The sequence below is a fragment of the Caretta caretta genome, chromosome 4 (assembly GCF_965140235.1).
Source record: "Caretta caretta isolate rCarCar2 chromosome 4, rCarCar1.hap1, whole genome shotgun sequence".
Lineage (NCBI taxonomy): Eukaryota > Metazoa > Chordata > Testudines > Cheloniidae > Caretta > Caretta caretta.
In genome coordinates this window covers 61,719,290-61,742,615 of record NC_134209.1, presented here as the reverse complement: position 1 = coordinate 61,742,615, position 23,326 = coordinate 61,719,290, and the positions used below count along the sequence as shown (strand labels likewise).

Here is a 23,326-nt window from a genome sequence, read left to right as displayed (position 1 = left end):
GTTTACCCAAAACAGCTTTTAAAATGTTTTTAGAAGTGTTTGGTTGTAGCTGGAACTCTATTCTAACTCTTTACTGCTGCAGTCAATGTGGTGTGCATGGGGGAGGTGGGGAAGAACCACACAAGCTTCCTGCCTAATGTAGCCAGAATGCTACAAGTACTTGGGATACCCATTGAAATGTTCATCCGTCCTTGCCCCCCATGCACACCCCACTCATTCATGCTGATGCTCATTCTCTGATAGGATGTTTTTCTAAAAGATACGCTCCCGGAATTTTGTGGAAGTTCTATGGCCTGTGTTATACAAGCTAGACTAGATGATCACCACAGTCCCTTCTGGCTGGGATCTTTGAATCTGGTTGGTGTGGAAAGGAGCCAGGCTATTGTCCTATCTCAGCCTTGTGAGATCTCCACTTTTTAAAAATTTTCCTGGTCCTTGTGTGGATATGCTGTCCACTGTGCAGGTGTATACAGGAAGACTACTTGTACCTCTGCCCTTTTTCTGCTCTGTGTGGCTTCTGCACTGCCTGTTGAACTTCCATAATCATAACACTGAAGAAATGGGCTGCTACCACGCTTGACCAATACCCAGATAACGAAGCCGCCTGGAAGACTGTGTCAGTGACAAAACTTGGAAAAGGACTGGCTTAACACAATTACTGGGGAGGATGTGTCGGTTACAGTTTTGTACGGGTATTCATCCCAAACTTCCTGCATGTAAGGAAAAGGTCTGCCTTTTATTTAAAAAAAAAAAAAATTAAAATCAGTATTCCTATTTTAAAATTTGGCACACTCCTCAACTAGTGTGGTGGTGTAGCCTGAAGAAATTAGAAAACTTAAATGAGCATCTGAGCCCCATACCATTTAAGAATTAAGCTAAATCAGTATTACCCATTCTGATACGGATTTTTAAGAGTGCTCACACAAGAGAATTGCACTGATTTAATTAAATCTCTTTCTAAAGCAATAGTTTAATCAGTACAATTTTAGTGTTTAGGTGGTGTTCTATAGAGGCTTAAAACTGCTACTGTATTACTATGGTACAGGGCACTGAAATCTTGATTATAATGGCTTTAGAGTCCAGTTGGGAGATGGTATATGGGGGGGAAAAACACAACAGGAGGTTGTGGGAAAAGTGGACAAACAGGTCAAGGAGACTGCCTTTGTGTACAAAGTGGAGGAAGTTGGAGGGTGCTGTAATAAATTGGAAAAGTGGATAAAAGGAGGGAGGCACGAAATGGTTACAATCCTTTAAAAATAAACCTGTTTTTGTTACAGTGGAGAAGACGGAGCAGTAGAGGAACTTAGAAGGATGACATGGTCAGAATTATGGGGGAGGAAGAGGCTAATTGCAGTATTCTGAATGGAGCCACAGAAAGCCAGGGAGGAAGAGGTTGCACTAATCAAGAGAAATTGGAAAGATGTATGAGAGTTTTAACTATTGTAATGGAAAAGTCTAGGTTTTGAAGATGTTGTGCAGGGAAAAATTTGAACTGGGCCTGGATGTGTGGGTTTAGAGAGGGTGGTGTTGACACCAAGGTTATGGGGCTGAGTGACAAGGAAGAGGGTGGTGGTGTCAACAGTAACCAATTGATTGCATGGGGAGAGTATGGGAGGGAATACAAGGAATTCAGTTTGGGTACATTAATTTTAAGTTGACAGACATCCAGGAGATGTTAGAGAGGCCAAGCAAAGTTGGGTTGACTGGAGGGAGACAGGCATAGAAATAGCACTGGAAGCTGTGAGAGCAGATGATGTCACCTGGAGGCGTAGAGGGAGGAGAGGAGTGACCCCAACATGGAGTTTTCTATAAGAGAGCTGCAGGCTGGGGAGGAGGGGAGAGAAGAGATCCTATGGGAAGAGACTATCAGAGAAGTAAGAGAAAGAAGAGAGGATGGAATTGTGAAAGCCCCAGGCTGACATCTTTTTAAGGTAATATTTCCCCCTAGCTCTTCAATCTGGAAACCTAGGTAGAAAGCAGTAGTGCGAATTGGGGAGGAAGAGGTTGATGGCAGCAGCAACCCCCCTCCAAAGTTCCTGCACTTGCTCAAAGTTCCATAGGCTGCAGAGCTGAGGGGGGCCGTGGCCTGATCACTTACAAGCAGTGGTCCTATATTGAATCAGTAAGGTTGCTGCCAGAGCTGTCTGATGTGGTCACAGTGCTACTGAAATTTGCCCCGGCTGCCCCTCCCATACAAATGGAGGCATGGCCAGATCATCAGTGAGTGTGCCTCTGTGCACCAGCTTGCAACACCAATGCTGCTGAAATTTGGCCTGGCTGCACCTCTCTGGCAGAGGGGGAGGCTGTTCCTATATGGTGGAGAGCAGGGGAGTCTGCCAAGAACTTGACTTATTTGGTTTGGGGGGGGGGGGGGAAGAGGAGATTCCAGCTGGGTGTAGGAGACCTGGAATCCCTGTGGGAGGAAAGGGGAAGACGTGAGGACTGGAATTTGCCCCCCTTAGAAGATATACCTGAATAGTGCTGAGGGCACAAAGTGGACATGGGTCCCAAATGTACAAGAACGGTGATCTCTCCCTATGCACAGGGGAGGGTTGTGTGCATATTACCAAGCCACAATGCCTAGAAGTGTGTGTTCAGCAGGGTGGAGAGAAGAGCAGCTGGCCATGGCTCCTGCCTCACCAGGTGCCTAGGGCTGCTGTGGACAGGACTGCAGTGCAGAGCAAGGCTCTAACCTTCCCACCTCGCTCGTGTGAAAGCTTTCAGCCATGTGCTCCTCCAGGCAGGGCAGAGCTTTTCTTGCACAATAACTAGACCTGGCGTTGCTAAACAATCTGAATATATTTGCTGTTTGCCTGCTGGGACAGTAGCTGTGCGCCAGTGAAGAGATGAAGCAGTCTGCTGGGGTGGGGTATGGTTGCCTTTTAGCTTCTGCTCCACAAATTTCCGTAAGGCTGCTCGAGAAGCAGAGACCACCCTTTACTCGCCCTGCCTCTTGCCAAAAGTAGCTTCTCAAGGCTTCCCTTACTAGCCTGGGGCCTTCTTGGCTCAGCTGAGAGGTGTGAGGGGTGTGTGACAAGCTATCAAAAGCAACTCCATATGAACACTCCACATGCACAGCCTCGAGCAATTCACTAGCCCCCCCATGCCATAATCTCCCTAGGCTGCTTGTGAGGAGCCCATTGCAGTGGCATTAGAATGTCATAAAAATGGCCATAGTGCATCAGCCCAAAGGTCCCTGTTGCCCAGTATCCTTCCTGTCTTCCAACACTGGCTAATGCCAGCTGCTTCAGAACAAATGAACAGAACAGGCAATCATGCAGTGATCTATCCCTTGTGGTCCCTTTCCCAGCTTCTGGCAGGCAGAGGCCAGGGACACTGAACATGGGCTTGCATCCCTGACCATCTTGGCTAACAGCTGCTGATGGCCTATCCTCCATGAACTTACCTAGTTCTTTTTGAACCCTGTTATAGTTTTGGCCTTTACAACATCCACAGGTTGACTGTCCATTGTGTGAAAAAGTACTTCCTTCTGTTTGTTTTCAACCTGCTGCCTATTAATTTCCTTAGGTGACCCCTAGTTCTTGTGTTAGCTGAACCAGTAAATAACACTTCCTTATTCACTTTCTCCACATCCTGCATGAGTTTATTGACCTCTTATCATTTGACCTCAGTTGTCTATTTTCCAAGCTGGAAAGTCCCGGTCTTTTTAACCTCTCCTCGTACAGAAGCTGTTCCATATCCCTCATCATTTTTGTTGCCCTCCTCTGTACCTTTCCCAATTCCAATACATTTCTTTTGAGAGGGGGAGACCAGAACTGCACCCAGTATTCAAGGTGTCAGCCTTGAGGGCAGGCTGCTCCACCTCCAACAGCCCAGCCCTGGAACCGCAGCCTGGCCTGTTGAAGCCGGTTACGTTAGCAGTGCTGCTCTCCGGGGCCTTGGCAGCTCCGCAGTAGTCAGACGGTATCAATCCATTGCCCGGGGAGCTGTTCGCACGGGTGGCCGCCTTTGCACACCAGCCCGTGGCTGCCGGGGGCGGCACTGCAGGGGTTAAAGCCAGCGGCGGGGGCCGGGCCCCGGCTCTCACCGCAGCGGGAGCAGCCGCGCTGACTCACCTGCCCAGGTGCACCCGGGGCTTCCCGCTGGGCGGCGGCGGCGGCGGCTGGGGCGCAGGTGAGTTCGTTCCCCCGGCCGGCGGCCTCCTTCGCTTCGCCCGCCCGCTCTGCTGGGGGGCTGGCCCGGGCTGGGGCGGGGCTCGCTCCCGCCTGCCCTTCCGGACGCGCAGCGGGCCAGCTGCAAGGCCGGCTTTGGGGCCGCTCCCCGTAGGGCTCGGGGGGCTCCGTGTGCGCGCCTCTCCCCTCCCCTCCCCCGGCTTACTTGGGCCCCGACGGGCTTTTGCTGTCTGGGGCTGTCAGGCTAACGCTCCTCTTCGCTTCCCCGGGGCAGGTGAACGGGGTGTGTGTGGGTGGGTGCTTCGGACGCGAAGGCCTTGGCTTGCGCTAAGACTAACCCGCAAAGACGCGCGCAGGAGGCGAGGCGGGCAGCCACGCGCAGGGTTTGCTTATAGAAAAGAGCAAAATAATTCATTACCGCACCGAGGGCGCGGGGCCCCGTTTTCCAGCAGACTGTTAGATCCCTCCAGGAACAATCGTGCCATTTTCCTCTTTCTTTCCTGGCGCAGTTCTAGTCCAAAAAGTACACACCCGCCCAAATCCAGCGTGGCCTTAAGGATACTGCATCTCTGTATGCTCACCCGGGCTGCTCTTCTCCTTAACGCTAAAGTAAGGAAAGAGTGTCTTTAAAAGAAAACTCTCTGCTACAGTACGAAGAACATGGGTCACCTTTCCAGTCCTCCTGGGTAATGGTTCTTTTTCCTTGAAGCTGTTCCTTAGGACCAGGCTTTAAACTTTTCTGTGAGATTAACAGATTTTCAGTATAGTAAGGTTTAGCATATGTTGGATAGGCTGCTTTATTCTGAGTTAAACTCTAGACGAACATTTTGTTTGTGTGGGTGACACTCTTCCAGGCTGGAAGGCCTCTCTTCTGGAAGTAAAGCTTTTCTATACAAGAGCCAGAAAACCTAGTGGACAGCTGATTTAATCAATTGTCTAGGCATACCAGGGCCTTAAAATCTCACTTATTGGAGACACTCCTAGCACCTAGGCCAACAAGATATGTTAAAAAGATTGTGAGCCTTTGAATTTCTTTTTTGTTGTTGACTTTAATATGTGTAACTACTGGGGGTAAAAATCAAACCTGTAGGGTGAAGCAATTCGGCATCACTACTGATTGGCTAAAAAGTTTTGTTTAAAGATGAATGTTGTTAAAAAGATACATTTTCCAAGTTAAATTTTGACTAATCTTTTAACAACATGACATAAATGTCCAAAACACCTGCACTATACTCTTGATAACAATTTGGTATGAGCACCACCATTTTAAGATCCTCTTCAAAATTAACTTATCATATGCCTTACCACTCTCAACTGACGCTAAAGGGGGAATAAGTCAGGCCCAATAATATTTTGTACTGTAGGAGAATCCACTGTCTCCCCCCAGTTCCATTCCTAAGTTAGTGGGGACTGGAAATGTTGAGCCATGTGCCTAACTCGCTGTGTTGGGGACAAGAAGGATAGTTTGTATCATTCGATAGTGACTTTCCTTTAAAGGAAAGTCCTTAGGTTTAAAATATTCCTTACTTATGTTAACACCTTTTAGATTTTTAAAACGGTAACTTTGTAATGTTGATTGAGCTGAAAATTACGAAGTAAGCAATGCACCAGTTTCATTTTCAGCTTCTCTCACAGTAGTACAGTAATATTCCTGATGCTCCCAGAATGACCAAATTTAGTTGTCTAGTTGTGGTGGATTCTGAAGGTCAAACTAAACTATACTGGAAACCTTGTTTAAAGTAGGCTCTGTAGAATTGTTAAGAGGGGATTGCTGCTGGAGCGGGTCCTTACTGTAGGTTTCATTATGATAGTTGGTGAATATATATGAATGTGATCAGACAAATATCCATGTTTATTTCCTGGTTTGGAAGTACTGAGCTAAAGCAAAGACTTACAGAAATGAAGTTCCCCAACTGTAGACCACGGAGTTCTTGCAGGTTGTAAGTAGAGAGGAGGCTGATCACATGGGTCAGCTCTGTGTTTTCAGTTACAGAATTGTATTAAGATAGCTTTAGCACTTATTTTCTTAATGTTAAATGTCCACATAAGTAATTACTGTAGTTGTCAGAGGAATGGGATGTAGTCTGCATAACTGTGAACAGGAGGTTCATGAGACTCTGTCAAAATGTGGACTGTAAAATTTGAGAACTTTTGCGAACCTGTTCTTTATTTGTGTGTGTATTGTGGGGATGACTAGGAAGGTCAACTAATGTTATTCTACAGCAAGCTGCCAGGCTGAAATGTCATTAACGTGTGTATTCATATGAGGCATCTAAACTTCTTTAAATGTTTAGCTTCCTTAATGTTATTTAATTGTAGTGAGGTTAGGACAGTAGCAGATTAAACCCTGGACTTCTGGAGGTCATGAACTAGCTGGAATCCTGTCCTTTTAAATGTATTAAACATTGCTAAATCGTACAGTAGGATAGGCTTGTAATACCGGGGCAACAGTTAGGTTTTTTTTAATATGGAGACAATACATTTAAAATGTTGAAAACATGCTACAATCTGAATCTTGTTATAGCAAAGTTATTAGCAGTTTTATTTTAAACACTAGAGCAGTATAATCCCTGATCCTTGCTCCAAGGAGTGACCACTCAAGTCATTGCTGAAAGGGAACAAAAACCTGGCTTCTAAACAAAGCTTAAGAATAAACTGGATCTTGCATGTTCTACTGGTTGTCTGATAATTTTAAAGGGGAAAAAAATTGCAGCAGAGGTTGTAAGAGAGATTTATCTGTCTAGGTAATTCTCTATATCTAGAAACACCTTACTGTGTGCATTTAAAAACAAAGCTTTTGTGGTGCGTGAGTGACTTTGACGTCCATTTTTCTCATTCTTGTATTTTTCCCCACATCTTCTGGCAACCATAAAAAGATAAGTTCCATGTACATGGCAAAGCTGAATGTTTGACGCTGCGCTATTATAGCAGATCCTCATGCTATTAATGGCAAGGTATGTCAGCAATTTGTCAGATGATGCTTGTTGAAGTGCTAATCCTCTTGCACCTTCTTCCTTCTGTTTAGGGAAAAACAGTTAGGCTGACTCTTCCTGAAGGATCCCTGTGCTTCTTCCTAAGATCACACAGTGTGTACACACACAAGTTCACGTGTGGATTCATTATAATGGATCGCTACAGATATTTCATCTTTAACCAGAAAAGTATGGTTGTGCTGGGGTTCTTGCAGATAGCCTTTGCTACAGTGTGTGTCATCAGTGGATTAATGGATGGCACCTTCAGAACACAAACAGCACTGAGTAAAACGAGAGCACCCGTCTGGGCTGGAATGGTAAAGTTGCATATCTTATTTTTCTGTTTACTTATCCTATTGGGGGTTATAGTTCATGGTTATGGTTATGGCTCCCTCTGGGAGAACTTCTGCTGACTCTTCTCCAGCACCTCTCTTGGAATCTGGTATTTGTCCACAGCTCTGAAAGCACAAGAGTGGAGAGGCACCGGGAAAAGATTTGGGGATATTGCGAGGTGAGGGGCGGAGACCTTCAGCGAGGACTAGAATAACAAGACACACTGTAATTCCGCTTTTATTTCATCAGGCATGGGATGATTTAGAAAATGAGGCTGTGGAGAGTTGCCATTTTAAAAGTTGTAACCAAAAGAAAAATGTATAAAGCTAATGATTGTATTGAGCTTCAGTGTAGTGGTGGGACACAGAGGACCCCTTCATTTCATAAGATTGACTCGGTGCCCATATAACACAGCTGAACTTTTCACTGAAAATGAATTGCAGTAAGAGTACAACAATACCCTAATTGGTTTTAACTTCATTATTAGGGGCAGCACCATTTCATTGATGTTAGGGATGAAAGCTTAATAATTGCATCAAAGCTTTATAGGTGTTCTGAGCAGCTCAGATTCATAAGGTTTCCCGTATGAAAATATTCCTACTATTCAAAAGTAACATACCATTGCTACAGCATAATATGATCAGGAGTCATTGCTGCACGGTGGTGGTGCCTTCTTGGGTTGTCTGTCTGTCGACTGCTTCTGAAGAATAGGTTCTCTGTTATCTAGTCAGAGCAGGTTGTCAGGTTACTAAAGTGCAACTTGTGTAAAACTTTAAATAAACTGTACCCTGGGGGTAAAATCCTGGTCCCATTTAAGTAATTATCAGAGTTCCCATTGACTGCAGTTTGGCCAGGATTTCATTCTAGATAAGTGTAGATAACCCAAAGATGCATATCTTTTAATATGGGTTTAAGGTTGGAGGGCAGGAGAGATGATGTAGAGGGGGATGGGAATGGAAGCCAGAAAGCTTTCCTCAAAAAGTACACTAGAGCAGTGGTTTTCAAACTGTTGGTCGCGACCCAGCACTGGTTCCCAGAATGTAATGCACTAGATCACAGCAGCTCTGGTCAGCACTGCTGACCGGGGCATTAAAAGTCCCATAGGCGGTGTTTCCCAGCTAACGCAAACTGGTCCCTACCTGTTCAACACTGCGCTGTGCCCTGAGCCCCCCTCATCCCCACCCCAGAGTCTGCATGCTCTGAGTGCCCCCCCCCAAACCTGGAGCCCCCTCCTGCATCCCAAACCCCTCATCCCCAGCTCCAGCCCAGAGCCTGCACTCCCATCCCAAAGCCCTGATCCCCTACCACAGCCCTGAGCCCCCTCCTGCACCCAGAGCCCTGAACCCCTCACGCACCTTAACCCTCTGCTACAGCTCTAAACCCCCCACAGCCCCAGCCCAGAGCCCCACTCCCACACTCTGAACCCCTGATTCCTGGCTCCACCCTGCAGTCCTCACCCCCACACCCCAACCCTGAGCCCCTCCCACACCCCAAATCCCTCATCCCCAGCTCCGTTGGGTCACGGGCATCAAAAATTTTCTTCAACTGGGTCGTGAGAAAAAAAGTTTGAAAACCACTGCACTAGGGTACCACAAACGACTTTAACTCTGCTCTTTCTTTCCTGCCATCTTGTGCAGCCACCATATAAGGTACATTGGGTGTATGCAAACTCTTTATTTCCATGCTTTCCAATGTTTGAGGGTAAACATAACCTTACTCCAACATGCATTAGTAGTTCCCTGCTCCTTTTTGTGAGTTTCTTGACTTCCACCAGATTATTTTTACTGCACCTTTATGTTAAGATTTTATCCGTTAAGTTACTGGCACACATTGACAACATCAGTTCACATTTAATAAAGTTTTATTAGGGGAATGTTTCTGTTCCATAGTGCCTAAAAATACAAACAAAATATTAAAAGTACAAAACTCATTAGTTTTTCTCCCTGTTCCTCACATGTCCCCAGATCTCCACTCCTCACTGTCCATGTACTCCAGCCAATTTACTCAGGAAGCTGCTGACCCAAAGCATCCTCTTTCATCTTGGACTCATACCTACCTTCTGAGTCATAGCTTCTTTCCTTTCACAAAAGGAGCAGAGAACTACTAATGTATGTTGGAGTAAGCAACTTTTTAGTAGCTCACTGGTGCCTTGGCACATGTTGGCTATTGCGCAGCTTCAAAGCTGTTCTTGGGGTTGTCAATACAAGAGTTGCAATACCATATCAGACTGTGGCCCGTCTAGTCTGGAATCCTGTCGCTGACAGTGGCCAACATCAGAAGATTCAAAGGAAGGTGTAAGAACTTAGCGGTAAGATAATCACCCAACAAATTATGTCTCATCCTGATCTCTACTAGTTAGACAAGCTTAAGTCCTGAAACAAGAGGCTTGCCACCTTTACCTCAGCCCTACCTGGCCAATATTCTGCCCCATCCTCATCTTTGTCACTCTTACCAGAGTGCACCACTTTGGGCTTGGTCTCTGGGACACTATGAAGGGTAGTAGAACTGTTTGGTCTCTGCTGCTCCAAACTGGGATTGCCAGAATACAGCCTTGCTCTGTCATCTGTGACTTCAGCAGGTCTGTGCTTGCAATCCTCATCTGTTTGCCCATTCAGGGTCACAGTGATTGACACTGAAGAACAATGTATCCAGAAATCAGAAGATCTGGGTTCCAATGCTAGCACTGGCTTGCTGTTAAAGACTGAAAGTTCAGAAAACTGGAGATTTTAGAAAGTAACTTAATGTCCTGATTTGCATTTTTGATTGATGTTACCATATTTACATAAATGACAGAAAATGTCCTAATTTCCAGAAATTAAGCCGAATAAGGCTGCCTCATGGAATGAACTTTAGAAAACAGGAATTCCAGACCAATGGTAGGTGGGTAGGTAGGTAGTGGCAAGCTTTAAGTTATAGTTGCAGACACTGTGACTGTAGGTCTACAAAATCAGCCTAAATAACTCAAATAGCTGACAGGCTTAACCAAAAATAGTCAGAGAAACCAGTCCTCGCTGAGTCCAGTTAAAGAAAGCAAGCTTGGAGTTTCTCGGCCAAGACACTTAAGATGACATGTCAATGACAAACCAATATTAAAATGGCAAAATACTACTTTGATAAATGCCTTCCCAATTCATATGCCTCTCCCCCAGCCCACTATACACATTCTCAAGATAGGAGTATACATGGGATATTTCAGGTGGATTAGCTGAGCATTAGCAAAGTTAGGGAGAGCATCAAAACTTGTGGTAGTGGACAGCTATCTACAGTCTCTCTGTAATACCTTCAGCATATGCTATAAAGGTTGATGAAATTTAAACTACTATATAATTTATAAATGTGTCGACACGTGGTAAATTTTGCTAGACATGTGGTGATAAGTTTTCCTGTACTGAAGAGAGCTGTCTGTTTTCCAAACACAAATGTCCTTAGTTCCCTGGAATATTATGTGCTAGTTACACACTTTTCACACTAGCGGAAATGTAACGCTGCTGAAATGTGAAATCTGACTCCAAAATTATAAAGCAAGGCTGGAATAACTGCTAATTTGATATTAACTTTCACTCTCAGAATGTTTCATTGTCTAAAGAAGTGACAGAATGCCATTTCTTAAACTCGAGGATCTTCACCGTTAAAACCACGTCAGTTATTGTGGCATAAAATGTCTGCTCTCTTCATAGGCTCATTCTTCTTATAAAGTGGGGTGTAAAGGTTCAAGTTCTGTGTGGTCACTATGAACTTAAATAACTTTAAGTGCTTATAATTTAAAATGGCTCCTTATGGAATATATTTTCTGAAACTTGTCATACCCAATATAGTAGCATAACTGATTAGCATGGTTTCTTTCCAGTTGCAAAATAATCTGTTTATTTTTCACATGCAGGTCATGGGTGTTCCTGGAATTCTGGCTTTATTTTCTTCCCAGAAAAAAAATCCAGTTCTTGTAAGTTTGTAGAATTTTTTTTTTAAAGGGGTAGGCGAAGGGGTGACCAGATACATTTTTTGTAAACAACATTAAGTTGGTAGTGGCCCGGTTCACTTTATCGTACTTGGTGCTAAATCTTGCTGCAAGATCCTCACTCTGAGTTCTATGTAGCAGTATTAAATTCTGTAGAAAAATGAGAATTCTGGCAGCATTTACTGATCAGTTATTCCAGAACATGTGATTTTTCGTAACTGATTTTAGATTCCTTCAAGCTCTATTTTCTAGCAGTTACTTTTGAATGTACTAGAGAAATATTTCCACAAATTTAATCTGCTTGCTGAACTATATAGTACGATAGGAATTAAAATGGAATGTGTAAAGAGCTTGCTTCTTGACTTTCTGGCCAGCTAAACTCCAAAAGGATATGTTCTTATTTGTAAATGAGTGAACTGCTAAAAGACCCTTGGGGTTTTACTTAATCTAATTGCTTTAACAGACAAACATCTCTGTGGTCAAGATTTGAGATTATAGGGCATATATAATATAGAGGTGGTAGTGGCTTGGAGATACATGTTGAACTTGACCATGGTTTCATAATAATTCTTCCTGCTACTGTCCTTTGTTACCGATCTATCACTATAAAGCTTTAGGAGCTGCTGCAAATGATTTTCTATTATGATCCTGATTTTTGCCCCTCTTAATATCAAAAACTCAAAGTTGGAAAGAGAGACCTGGAGGGCAAGGTAGACTTTTTTTTTTCTATAAAAGGAAGTGAATTAGACAAGGGATTCCTGACTTGTGGATCCCTTAAGAGGGGAGTAGAAAAACAACTGGTAAACACAGTAATGAGTATTGTGGGGAGCTCTTGATGCACTGATATCTTGTTGCAAAGTCACTGGGCTTCCACATGGCTTCAGTCTATCTCTCAAACCAGCCTCAATAGAATACAATCACTGCAGCATTAAGGGTGGTGGTCAGAGCATTTGAAATTATTCAAGTTTGATTGTTAATATATTTCAGAGTGGCTTATTAATTTTAAAGGAAAAATAGACAATGCACTAACTCTTCCTGTCCCCACTCCCATATTTTCCTTGAATTTTTTCCTATGCAGGTGAATGCAATGATATTAGCTTCTATATTTTCTTGTTGTGCCATCATCATTGTAGTTGTCTATGCTTCCCTAACTTTAAGCTATGGTGAAGATGATGAGATGTTCACACATGAGCCAGTTCATGTTGTTCATACGGTAAGTGGCAGTATTTTGTGACAAAATTGTGCTTCCTTTTGTAGGAATGTAATCCAGGCTTTGCAATTCCTTTCAGTATGTGCAAACTAGGCATACACCAACAATTCTAAAATCAGTTTATTATTGCTGAATGCAGGAAGCTCTGTGATTCTCTGAAGAATCACGGTATAATCTTCTCCTGGTACTTGCTACCGTCCAAGAGAGAATGCAGAACTAGGTGGACCACTGGTTTCCTCTGATGTGGAAATTCTTAAGATACCGAACTCCTATCCTAGGAGTAGCAAGGAACCTGGTGGTCAAAATATGTTAGGAACATGGGGTCTTCCCCACAGAGAGAACATTCAGTGGTGAAGATCTGGGTTCTTGCCTTGTAGAACATAAATGCTTTGGAGATGTTTCCCATGAGGTGGGAGTACTTGGTGGCTATTATAGCATGTAGCCTATATAACTGGAGAGTTGGTACCGACAGTTCTTGATATGAAATTGAGTGTAGGAGAATTAGAACAGGAAGAGTTAAGATCAAAACCGTCAACATTCTAACTTGATTTGATCTGAAACCGTTAGCCTCTTGGCCACAGAATCTATTCATACAGTTTTATTGGATTATGGCGACAAATAGGAACACGAACTGAGACTGAGGCCCATTGTGCTAGGAAGTACTGAGAAATTAGAATATCTGTCCCAACTTCAAACAATGAATAACTTTGAATGGGACAGGAAGGGATGCCATTGGCTTGAGTTACTATAAAACAAATTGGGGACTCAAATGTAAACAAACGACAAGATAACTCAGCAACTTCACTAAACTGCAGTATAGTCTAGGGGTTTGAGGAAAGAACTGAGTCCCAACTCCATCAAAGCTTGCAATATGATTTAGGCAAGTCACTTAACCTCTCTGCACCTCAGTTTGCATATTTGTAAAACGTGTAAACGTTTTCTGAATTATCAGCCCACTTAGGTACCTAGACGTAGATTTAGGTGCTGACATTTAGATACTTGCTTTTGCAAATTTTCTGCTGATATCTGGTCTCTTGATACAAAATCCTTTTGGTACCAATAATAGCTTGTTGGGATTAATATATTTATGAAAAAAATGCAAATAGACCCATGCACTGCAGGCCAACTTTCTGATGTCATGCTGCTTAGGTGTGATGTGTCTCACTGTAGAACAAGATGATTGTAAGGCAGTTGACTCGTCACCAACCGGTCGATCCTGGAGACTCTCCTAGTCAACTGTGATCTCCAGTGGCGCAGCAGGGCTGCCACTAAGGCAGGCTCCCGGCCTGGCCTGGCCCCATGCAGCTCCCAGAAGTGGCGAGCGCAGCCCCGGAGGGGTGAGGCCGGGGGCAGAGGTCTCTGTGTGCTGCTTCTGCCTGCAAGCACCGCCCCCCCCAGCTCCCATTGGCTGGGAATGATGAACTGTGGCCAATGGGAGCTGCAGGGGTGGTGCTTGCAGGCAGGAGCAGCATGCAGAGCCAAGTGCACCCCGCCCCCCCAAGGGGCCACAGGGGCGCATTGACCCCTACTGGGAGCAGCATGGGGCAGACAGAGAGCCTGCCTTAGCAGCAATCCCACAGCGCCACTGGCTGGGAACCACTGGGTAAGTGCCACCTGGCAGGAGCCCACACTTGAGCCCCCTCCCGGAGCCAGCACCCCACATACCCTGCTGCATGCTGTATCCCCTCCCCTGACCCCCCTCCCAAAGCCAGCACCCTGTACCCCCTACCCACTCTTCCCCCTCCTGCATCCAAACTCCTTCCCAGACCCCACACCTCCTTCTGCACCCCAACACTCTGCCCCAGCCTGGAGCCCCCTCCTGCACCCAAACTCCCTCCCAGAGCTTGCAATCCTCATCCCCTTCTGCATCCGTACCCCAGGCTCAGCCTGGAGCCCCCTCCCACACTCCATACCCCTCAGTCTCAGCCCAGAGCCTGCATCCCCTCCCGAATCCCAACCCCCTGCCCCAGCCCGGTGAAAGTGAGCAACAGTGGGAGAGAGCAAGCGATGGAGAGCAGCGGGGGGGGGGGCGAATGGGAGTGAGGGGGACGGGGACGGGTAGATCCTGGGTTGCACTTAAATTCAAAGAGTGATCCTGTGTGTAAAAAGATTGGAGACCACTGATCTAAGAGGATGGTCCTTCAGTATTTACTTAGTTTTACTGATGCAGCAAAGGGTACAGCAATTTCCAAAGCTGACATTAGTCAATGTTGGTATGCACTCGTGTTGGGACAAGGTGTTAAATACAATGAACTTTAAACAAAATGCCTATTAATTTCAAACTTGACTATATAGTACAAAATGGATAAGAAATTATTGTTGCCTCTGCAGAGGGTAGTACAAAGAAAAACACAAATACAGAAGGGAAATGTCTCCCATCGACATCAGTGATGTTACTGAATTAATCTTAAATGAGAAGTACTTGGAGTACCTCAATACTAAAAACTACTATTGTATTCCCCCATTGACATGTAAAGGAATAGGAAAGATTTTACAATGGAAAGAGTAAATACACTACAGATAAGAATTTCAGTCACTAATCAAAACATTGTTTTGGAAGTTAAGTTAAAGTTGAAGCCTGCATTGTTTATCCATCTGACATTTCCTTTGTTTCTGTTTCAGAAGTTTGTGCTTAATAAACTTGTCAAAGGAGCCAATGTAGCAATGTTAATTGCATCTACCTGCAGTGCTTTCATTGTGCTAATTATTGCTTACATGGGCTGCCGAAGTCTTCCACGTTGTTCATGTTATGACGGTGTAACTGGAATGGTATGTAAGTGCTGACTTTTTGAACATAGTTTCTAATTCTATTGCATCACATGTGGTACATAGGGAAAACTGTGTGGATTAGGGTAAATGCATTAGTCATCTATCTGACTGGTTTATCTGAGTTCTATGCTATCTAGCTCCACTATGGCTAATTCTAACAATTCAAATTGTCAAAGTGCCATACCTTTTTTCCCTCTTCAAAAATGGAGCTGTCAAAGCTTCCTGCTTCCTTCCCTCCCCCACCACCCCCAGCTCCTTAAAATTACTTTGGCCTTGAGATGTGGGACAGCCCTGATCTGATGAAAGGCAGAAGTTCTGATATCTTCTTTTAAACCCCCAGAGTGTAAGATGTGCCTTTGTGACCTTGAGCTGGGGATGCCTCGTCCTAATGCTCTAAGACCTTTTTCCTAGTCCTAGTAGATCACAAGACATCAGACTTGTAATGCTAGATATGGAAAGGCATTTTAGAACAATTTTAGAGGTTTCTGAAGTGTCTTAATAATCACCTCTCTTCCTTTTGAGGCCTGTATTAGGGCAGCTTGATTTACAGATGCAATTGAAGTACCAACCGATGAATAAAATAACCCCTTAATTTTAAACTCTGCACTTCCTGTAAACTATAGCAAATACAAACTCCATCATGAGGTATAAGGGTTTTACTAGTACTTGTTTGGGATGATCTGCATAAATTATGAGTAAAATGTCATCCCAAACACATACCAGTAACACTTCTTGTGTTTTAACGTTCTAGATTTAAATTTAAATACCTCGCTCAGCTTATTTGTCTGTGTGCATGCACTACAGTAGAGCCAGTCAGGGACAACGGAGTAATTTTCAGGAAAACTCTCCCTCTTGTGTAAAAACTGCAAACTTTGAAAACGTTCGACCAGCACTATAATTGACCAAGCGGATTTCATTAAGATCTGAGCTGTTTATTATAAAATCTCTCTGAGTATTGTGACTCCAGTTCTCTAGCTCGCTTTCCTGATTTTTAAATTTAGTGTCGGGAAGGAGGACTGCTAGTGGATTCAATAAACAACTTGTACAAAATCACATTTTTTTCCTATTTTATCAGAATATAAATAAAAATTGACTACATCACATATCAAGAAAAGGAATTTGTATAAAGTATCAGACTATCATATATACATGTCAAAAATGACATTTAAATCAAAAGTGGTGAATGTCACTATTTAATTCCACGTGTTAAACTATGCCCTCCTTTGGGAGAAAAAGTGATAATGAAATTTAAATCTAGTACATTAAAATTAGCTTCGTTTCAAATAAACTAGAGTAGAACCTCAGTTATGAACCCTTTGGGAACGGAGGTTATGAACACTTCAGAGTTACGAACTCTGAACAAACATTATGGTTGGCCTTTCAAAAGTTTACAGCTGAACATTGACTTAATACAGCTTTGAAACTTTGCTATGCAGAAGAAAAATGCTGCTTTCCCTTTTTTTAGTAGTTTAACTTGGCAGTATACTGTGTAAGCTATTTTTTGTCTCCGCTGTCACCTGATTTTGTACTTTTGATTCCAGATGAGGTGCGTGGTTGACTGGTCAGTTCATAACTCTGGTGTTCATAAATCTGAGGTTCTATTGTACATACAAATTCAAAGTTTACTTTCAAGGATAATTTCTAAACTGGATTATAAACTTGCTTAAGAACATCCATATTTGACTAGCAATGAAAAAATAAATATAAATCTCATCTCTAGGAATGGTTACAACCTGCTGAGGATCCGCAGCAGACTGTGGAACTGGTTTGCACTATGCAAAGTAAGTAACTTTCTCCTCCCTTCCAACTCCTAGATAGATCATTGGGGTTTAAGGTGATCATTCCATACAGTATCATCTACTGAATATGTATTACAAGCCAAATCCTGATAGTGACTGAAAACAAAGTAATTTGGCCCAAGCAGCCACAGTATGTTGAGATATTGTCTTTTTTCCTTTCCCCCTCACATAGGTCATGGGAACAGAATCTTTAATGCCCCAGTGCAGTTTCCAGATCAAGACTTGGATGCAGAGGAAGAACTATCCAAACCACCTCCCTATATCAGACTTGCTTGAAGAATGACTAAGAATTTTAATGCTAATACACTGGAGACCTTACCTTATATTTTGCTACCTTTTTAAAGACTTTTTTAAAAACAAAATCTGTGCACTTTTTCTTGGATTCTTTAAACACGGAATTACTGAATGCACAGAAAGTTCAACAAAGATGGCAGTGCAATTGTCTACGCACTCGTGGATGAAAAGATCTTACAGGTTCTTAAGCTGATTTAGATCTTGCACAGTTAAAATACCTCATCTCTTCTGGGATGTATGAACCAGTCTTCTGCAGCATTTAGATGAGATCCATATTTTAAGTCTAGACAATGGAATTGTCTTGCAGCTTCAGTTTATTAGTGCTAGCTTTGCGCATTCAAATATTAAATCATATTGAATGTTTTAAAATGTTTGTTAATACATCTATATTTTTCTCAAATATAACTTGTATTTTTTCTGCCTTTTAAACAAGTTATACTAGAATGAAGGAGCCACTTATGGTTAGACATAATTTCTTATATTCTGTAGACTGCACTGGATATTCAACCATCTTCTTCCATCTTTCTTGGGGAACAGGCTAAAATGTCTGGAATTAAAACTTGAAATGCCGCTGTCAAACAGTTTTGTGTTTTTTTAAAAAAAATCTTATGTTTTATCAATGGACACCTAATAAAACAGAATTTTAATTAGATTTCTGGCTTGTGCTCATCAGTGTCTTAACGTGATGGGAGTTTTATTCACAACAGCCAGTCCTATTTGTGAAGTGCTACAACTTCCTGTTTAACTGTTAGCATCTCTGTGCATCTTCAGTTCTACTGGGGAGTTATGGTCCTAATTCCTTGGTTGGAGGAAAAAGGGATATTCATTTATAAGTCCTGCTTTTTTTTGTATATAATGTCTGTTAAGTACATAGGACCAAGAACAGATACTAACTAAAGCTGTAGCCCAAAAAGCATGACTATAATTCCAGTGTGCTACTTTTAAAGAAAATGGATGTTAAATTCATATAAGATTTTAATGTTATAGTGGGTGAAGTGGTTTAATGCTCTAAATAATTCTATCTTAGAGAACCCAGCCTAGCTGTTGCTAGGCTAACATCATTCTCTTTCAACATGACCATCTAATCCGCATATATTTGGGGGTTTGGTACATACTCTCCTGCCCTCTACATTCACCCTGAGGTATTTCATAGTTTGTCAAACAAAAATGCACCTAATTCTGGTTATTTACAATACCATCACTAACAACTCAGTGTCTATACAAAGTGCCGGTCAATGTGTACTAATTTCTGATTGGCTAGTACTCTTGGGTGGAACACAAATTCCGATAAATGCTTTAGTCCCTAGCCAAACCTCTTAGGCTAGCAACAGCTAAGGAGTTGGCTAGAAAAAATCACTCTGCTCTGTGGTGCTATAGGGTTAGTGCACTGGCCTTGTAACTGCAAAATTGGGTCATTAGTTGGTATTTGACAGGTCTGATCCTAGTATCAATCACTTACCTAAGTTATAATCATGTTAAGGGTTGCAGTGGCTGTCAATCTGGGTTCAATTGACCCAGGCCTGGAATAATAGTTATGAATGAGCTAGTGACATCCCTGCCCACTTCCTTCATAAAGAATGGAAGTTGAATCATTGGAGCAGAGAGAAGGTTGACCTTATTACTTGCCCTTTGGCTAAGAAGGCAGTCAGGTTTTGGAACCAAGTGTATTGTATAGTGGGGTAATACCATTACTGCTTTAGGGCTTTGTTGTTTAATAGAAGGGTGGACATCAATACCAAGATGCGTGATGCCTTGTGGGTCTCTATGGTGACTTTTCTAGGGGTTACTTTCTACATTAACTTCAGGAGAACGTCATTGTGATAGTTGATATTAACGTATGGAAGGTTGGAACTTTCAACATAAGACTTGTTTCAAATGGCAATCACGCCAGCAGAACTCCAGTGTGCTCAGGAAGTTGGGACACTTAATACTTCTCAGCTGGACAATGGTTGAGAGTTGGCAGTTTTTTAAAGAGGTGTTGTTAAGGGCACAAGAGCAAACTATCCTAATGTGTAGGAAAGATAGGAAGTATGGTAAGACACCACACTGGCTTAACCAGGAGAACATCAACCATCTGAAACTCAAAAAAAAAAAAAAGGAAAGGAAAAAAAATCCTACAAAATGTGAAAATGAAGTTAAATTATGAACATCATGAGTAGCAAAAACACAACAATGTAAGGACAAAACTGAAGAGGCCAAGGCATGAAATGAGCTTAAACTAGGTAGGGGACATAAATAGTAGTAAGAAAACATTTTACAAATACATTAGAAGCAAGAGAAAGACCAAGGACAAGGTGGGCCCATCATTCAATGAGGAGAAAAAGACGACAACAGAAAATGCAGCAATAGCTGAAGTGTTAAATGCTTTTTGTTTGTTTTCACCAAAAAGGTTAGTAGTGATGGGATGACTAAAATAGTGATCAATGTGAATGGAGCAGGATTTGAGGCTAAAATAGGACAAAACACATTAAGAATTACATGGGTTAGATGACTTCAAATCAGCAGGGTCTGGTGAAATGCATCCTAATACTTAAAGATCTCTTCAACCAGGTCCTTGAGCTGTTACCAATTACTTTTGAGAACTTTGTGGCGGACAGGAGAGATCCCACAGGATTGGAAGAGGACAAATATAGTACCTATCTATAAAAAGGGGAATAAGGACACCCCAGGGATTATATAACAGTCATTTTAACACTGGTACCCAGAAAGAAGAGTGTAAATCAAACAATACATAAGCACCTAGAAGATAATAAGGTGATAAATAATGGCCAACATGGATTTGTCAAGAACAAATCATATCACACCAACCTAATGTCCTCCTTTGACAGGGTGACAAGCTTTGTGTTTTGTGGGGAGAAGTAGGTGTGAGATATCTTGACTTTAGTAAGGCTTTTGGTACTGGCCCTCATGACATTCTCTTAAACAAACTAGAGAAATATAGCCTACGTGAATCTACTATAAGATGGGTGCACAAATGGTTGGAAAAGCATACTCAGAGCCATTATGAATGGTTCACAGTCAAGTTGGAAAGGCATATCAAGTGGGGACCTGTAGGGATATGTCCTGCATCAATTCTATTTAAATTCATAAATGAATTGGATAATGGTATAAAGAGTACACTTAAAGTTTGGATGATACCAAGCTGGGAGTGGTTGCAAGCACTTTGGAGGACACGATTGGAAATTCAAAATGATATTGGCAAAGTGGAGAAATGGTCAGAAATAAATAGGATGAATTTCCATAAGAACACATGCAACTATTACGCTTAGGAAGGAATAATCAATTGCACAAATATAAAATGGGAAATGACTGCCTAGGAGGGAGTACGGCGGACAGGGATCTGGGAGTTATAGTTGATCACAAAATAAATGTCAACAGTGTAATACTTTGCAGAAATAAAAAGCATACATCGTTCTGGGGTGTAGTAGCAGGAGTGTTGTAAGCAAGACATGAGAAGTAATTCTTCCACTCCAATGAGCATTGATAAAGGCTCAGCTGGAGTATTGTGTCCAGTTCTGGGCACTACACTTTGGGAAAATGCAGATTTTGGAGAGAGTCTAGAGGAGATCAACAAAAATGACTAAAGGTCTAGAAACCATGACCTACAAGGCAAGATTGAAAAGAATTGGTTTTTAGTCTGGAGAAGAGAAGTCTGAGGGAAGACATAAGTCTTCAAGTGCGTAAAAGGTTGTTATGAAGAGGAGGGTAATAAATTGTTCTTATTCACTGAGAATGGACAAAAAACAATGGACTTTAATTGAAGCAAGGGAGGTTTAGGTTAGAAATTAGGAAAAACGTCCTAACTGTAATGGTAGTTAAGCGCTGGAATAAATTGCCTAGGGAGGTTGTGGAATCTCCATGACTGGAGATTAAGAACAGGTCAGATAATACATAGTCCTGCCTCAGTGTAGGGGACTGGACTAGATGACTGTCTGAGGTCTCTTCCAGTCCTACATTTCTATGATTTGCAGGCTTTAAGCAACTAAAATGCAGGTGAAAATATTTGAGTAATGACTCTAACTGGATCTGGACTATTCAGAAATCACATTTCTACCTAAGGTTGTATAATTATTTTTTATGTTGTTTGAAGTGTATGTTTAATGGGGATATCTCAGGAGACTGGATAATAACTTTTTAATATTGGTTCAAATCCAGGCTAGAGAAGCAGTGACTGAAGGTTGCATCCAGCTGCTGGTTTATGTTAAATGGATTTGATGGTTTCAGTCTAGGTTGTAAGTGCAGCGGTATCTGCATCACTAATGCAGTAAACACTACTGCCGAACTTGCTAGCAGTTGTAGCAGAGCCAAAGGGATGAATAGGTCCAGAGAGTGAGCAAAAAGGCAGATCCTCAAGATAATGATTAAGATCTATTGTTATCTCAACCACTGGAGCTTTGCATTCTTGTCTCTATTGCGTTTGTTCTGTGAATAAAGACCTGAAAACTCCAAAGCTGTTGCTTTAGCAGCTTTAATTGTATGAAAGTATTTTTACAAATGGGCACAGCGAACTTTAATACTTGTGTGTTCAAATTTGACCTTCAATGTAATTGTCACAAGTGAATCCTAAGATTATCATAACTAATAGATCAAAGAAAAATCATGTTTTCTGATGCTTTCAGTTAGTTTCCCCATTCTCCTGGCTTGAGTAGATCTTTTCCTCAGTAACACAGGAAAGAAACATTTAATTAAAATAAATATATATCGTTATAAAGCTACACACAAGTTGATTTAGAAGCAACTTGAACATCTGAATCTCCTTTAAATTTTAAAAACTAGCTAGATTTTAAGTTGACTGACCCTTAAATGACTATTTGGGTCTCGGCTTTTTAATTACTTAATTGCTACCAGCAGAGAACAGAATATGATGTGTTGTGCCTTGTTCTTCAGTCCAAATATTGGCAACGAGCAATGTTAACAGTAGACACAAAGCATGAAGCGTTTACTTTTATAGTCCTAGAAAGGTTATGGAAGAGCTCAAAACAATTCATCTAGTTTGTGATAAATTCCACTTATTGTTTTGTAGTCCGTATTAGCTGCTACCACAAATCCATTGAGGGAAGTGAATAAGAGTCCCTGAAAAAAATGGTGTTTAATAAACTGAGCAAGTGCATAGCCTTGATTCTCCTTTATTCTAAAATGGGATGTTTTTCTGTAGAGGGAAGAGACATATTGGAAAGTCCGGACCCCAAACAAGCACTGCTTAGCTACAGCTGTCATCTCTGTTTGGAAGTTTTGAATCCCATCCAGAAGCTGCTTAACCTAATGAATGGTCAAAGGGGATCTCTGACTATAGATTTCAGAGTAGCAGTCATGTTAGTCTGTATCCGCAAAAAGAAAAGGAGTACTTGTGGCACCTTAGAGACTAACCAATTTATTTGAGCATAAGCTTTCGTGAGCTACAGCTCACTTCATCGGATGCATTCAGTGGAATTTTTTTTTTCCCACTGAATGCATCCGATGAAGTGAGCTGTAGCTCACGAAAGCTTATGCTCAAATAAATTTGTTAGTCTCCAAGGTGCCCCAAGTACACCTTTTCTTTCTGACTATAGAGTAATTCAACTAACTATGTTAAAATTAGTCTTCCAAGCAATTAAACACTGATTTGTTTCTATAATTAATACTGTTTTGGTAGAACATTAACTAACAAAGGGAAACTTAAAGGTACAGACATGCAATTGCAATACATTGCTATTGGTAACACCTGTATATAATTTGATCAGAAATGATCACATTGAAATGGAACTGGGAACTACTCATCAAATTAATGTTATCAGAAGCAGATTCTTAGAAAAGACACGTACTGGGCTAGTGCCTCAGCTCTTGTGAATCAGTGTAGTTCCATTGGAGTGAATGGAGCTTCT

At 42.1% G+C, this 23,326-nt stretch overlaps 1 protein-coding gene across 2 annotated transcripts; it reads left to right on the top strand.

Moving 5' to 3' along the window:
- Positions 1–3,873: 3,873 nt before the first annotated feature.
- Positions 3,874–18,117, top strand: LOC142071878 (uncharacterized). Of its 2 annotated transcripts, XM_075127677.1 has the most exons (8): positions 4,253–4,407; positions 4,643–4,819; positions 7,159–7,422; positions 11,319–11,378; positions 12,472–12,606; positions 15,226–15,372; positions 17,093–17,153; positions 17,344–18,117. In XM_075127677.1, exons 3-8 carry the CDS (start codon positions 7,258–7,260, stop codon positions 17,445–17,447), a joined length of 672 nt encoding a protein of 223 aa, XP_074983778.1. In that variant the 5' UTR covers positions 4,253–4,407; positions 4,643–4,819; positions 7,159–7,257; the 3' UTR covers positions 17,448–18,117. The 2 variants fall into 2 exon arrangements, with proteins under 2 accessions (XP_074983779.1, XP_074983778.1); XM_075127678.1 differs by lacking the exons at positions 4,253–4,407; positions 4,643–4,819 and adding an exon at positions 3,874–4,134.
- The last annotated feature ends 5,209 nt before the right edge of the window (positions 18,118–23,326 follow it).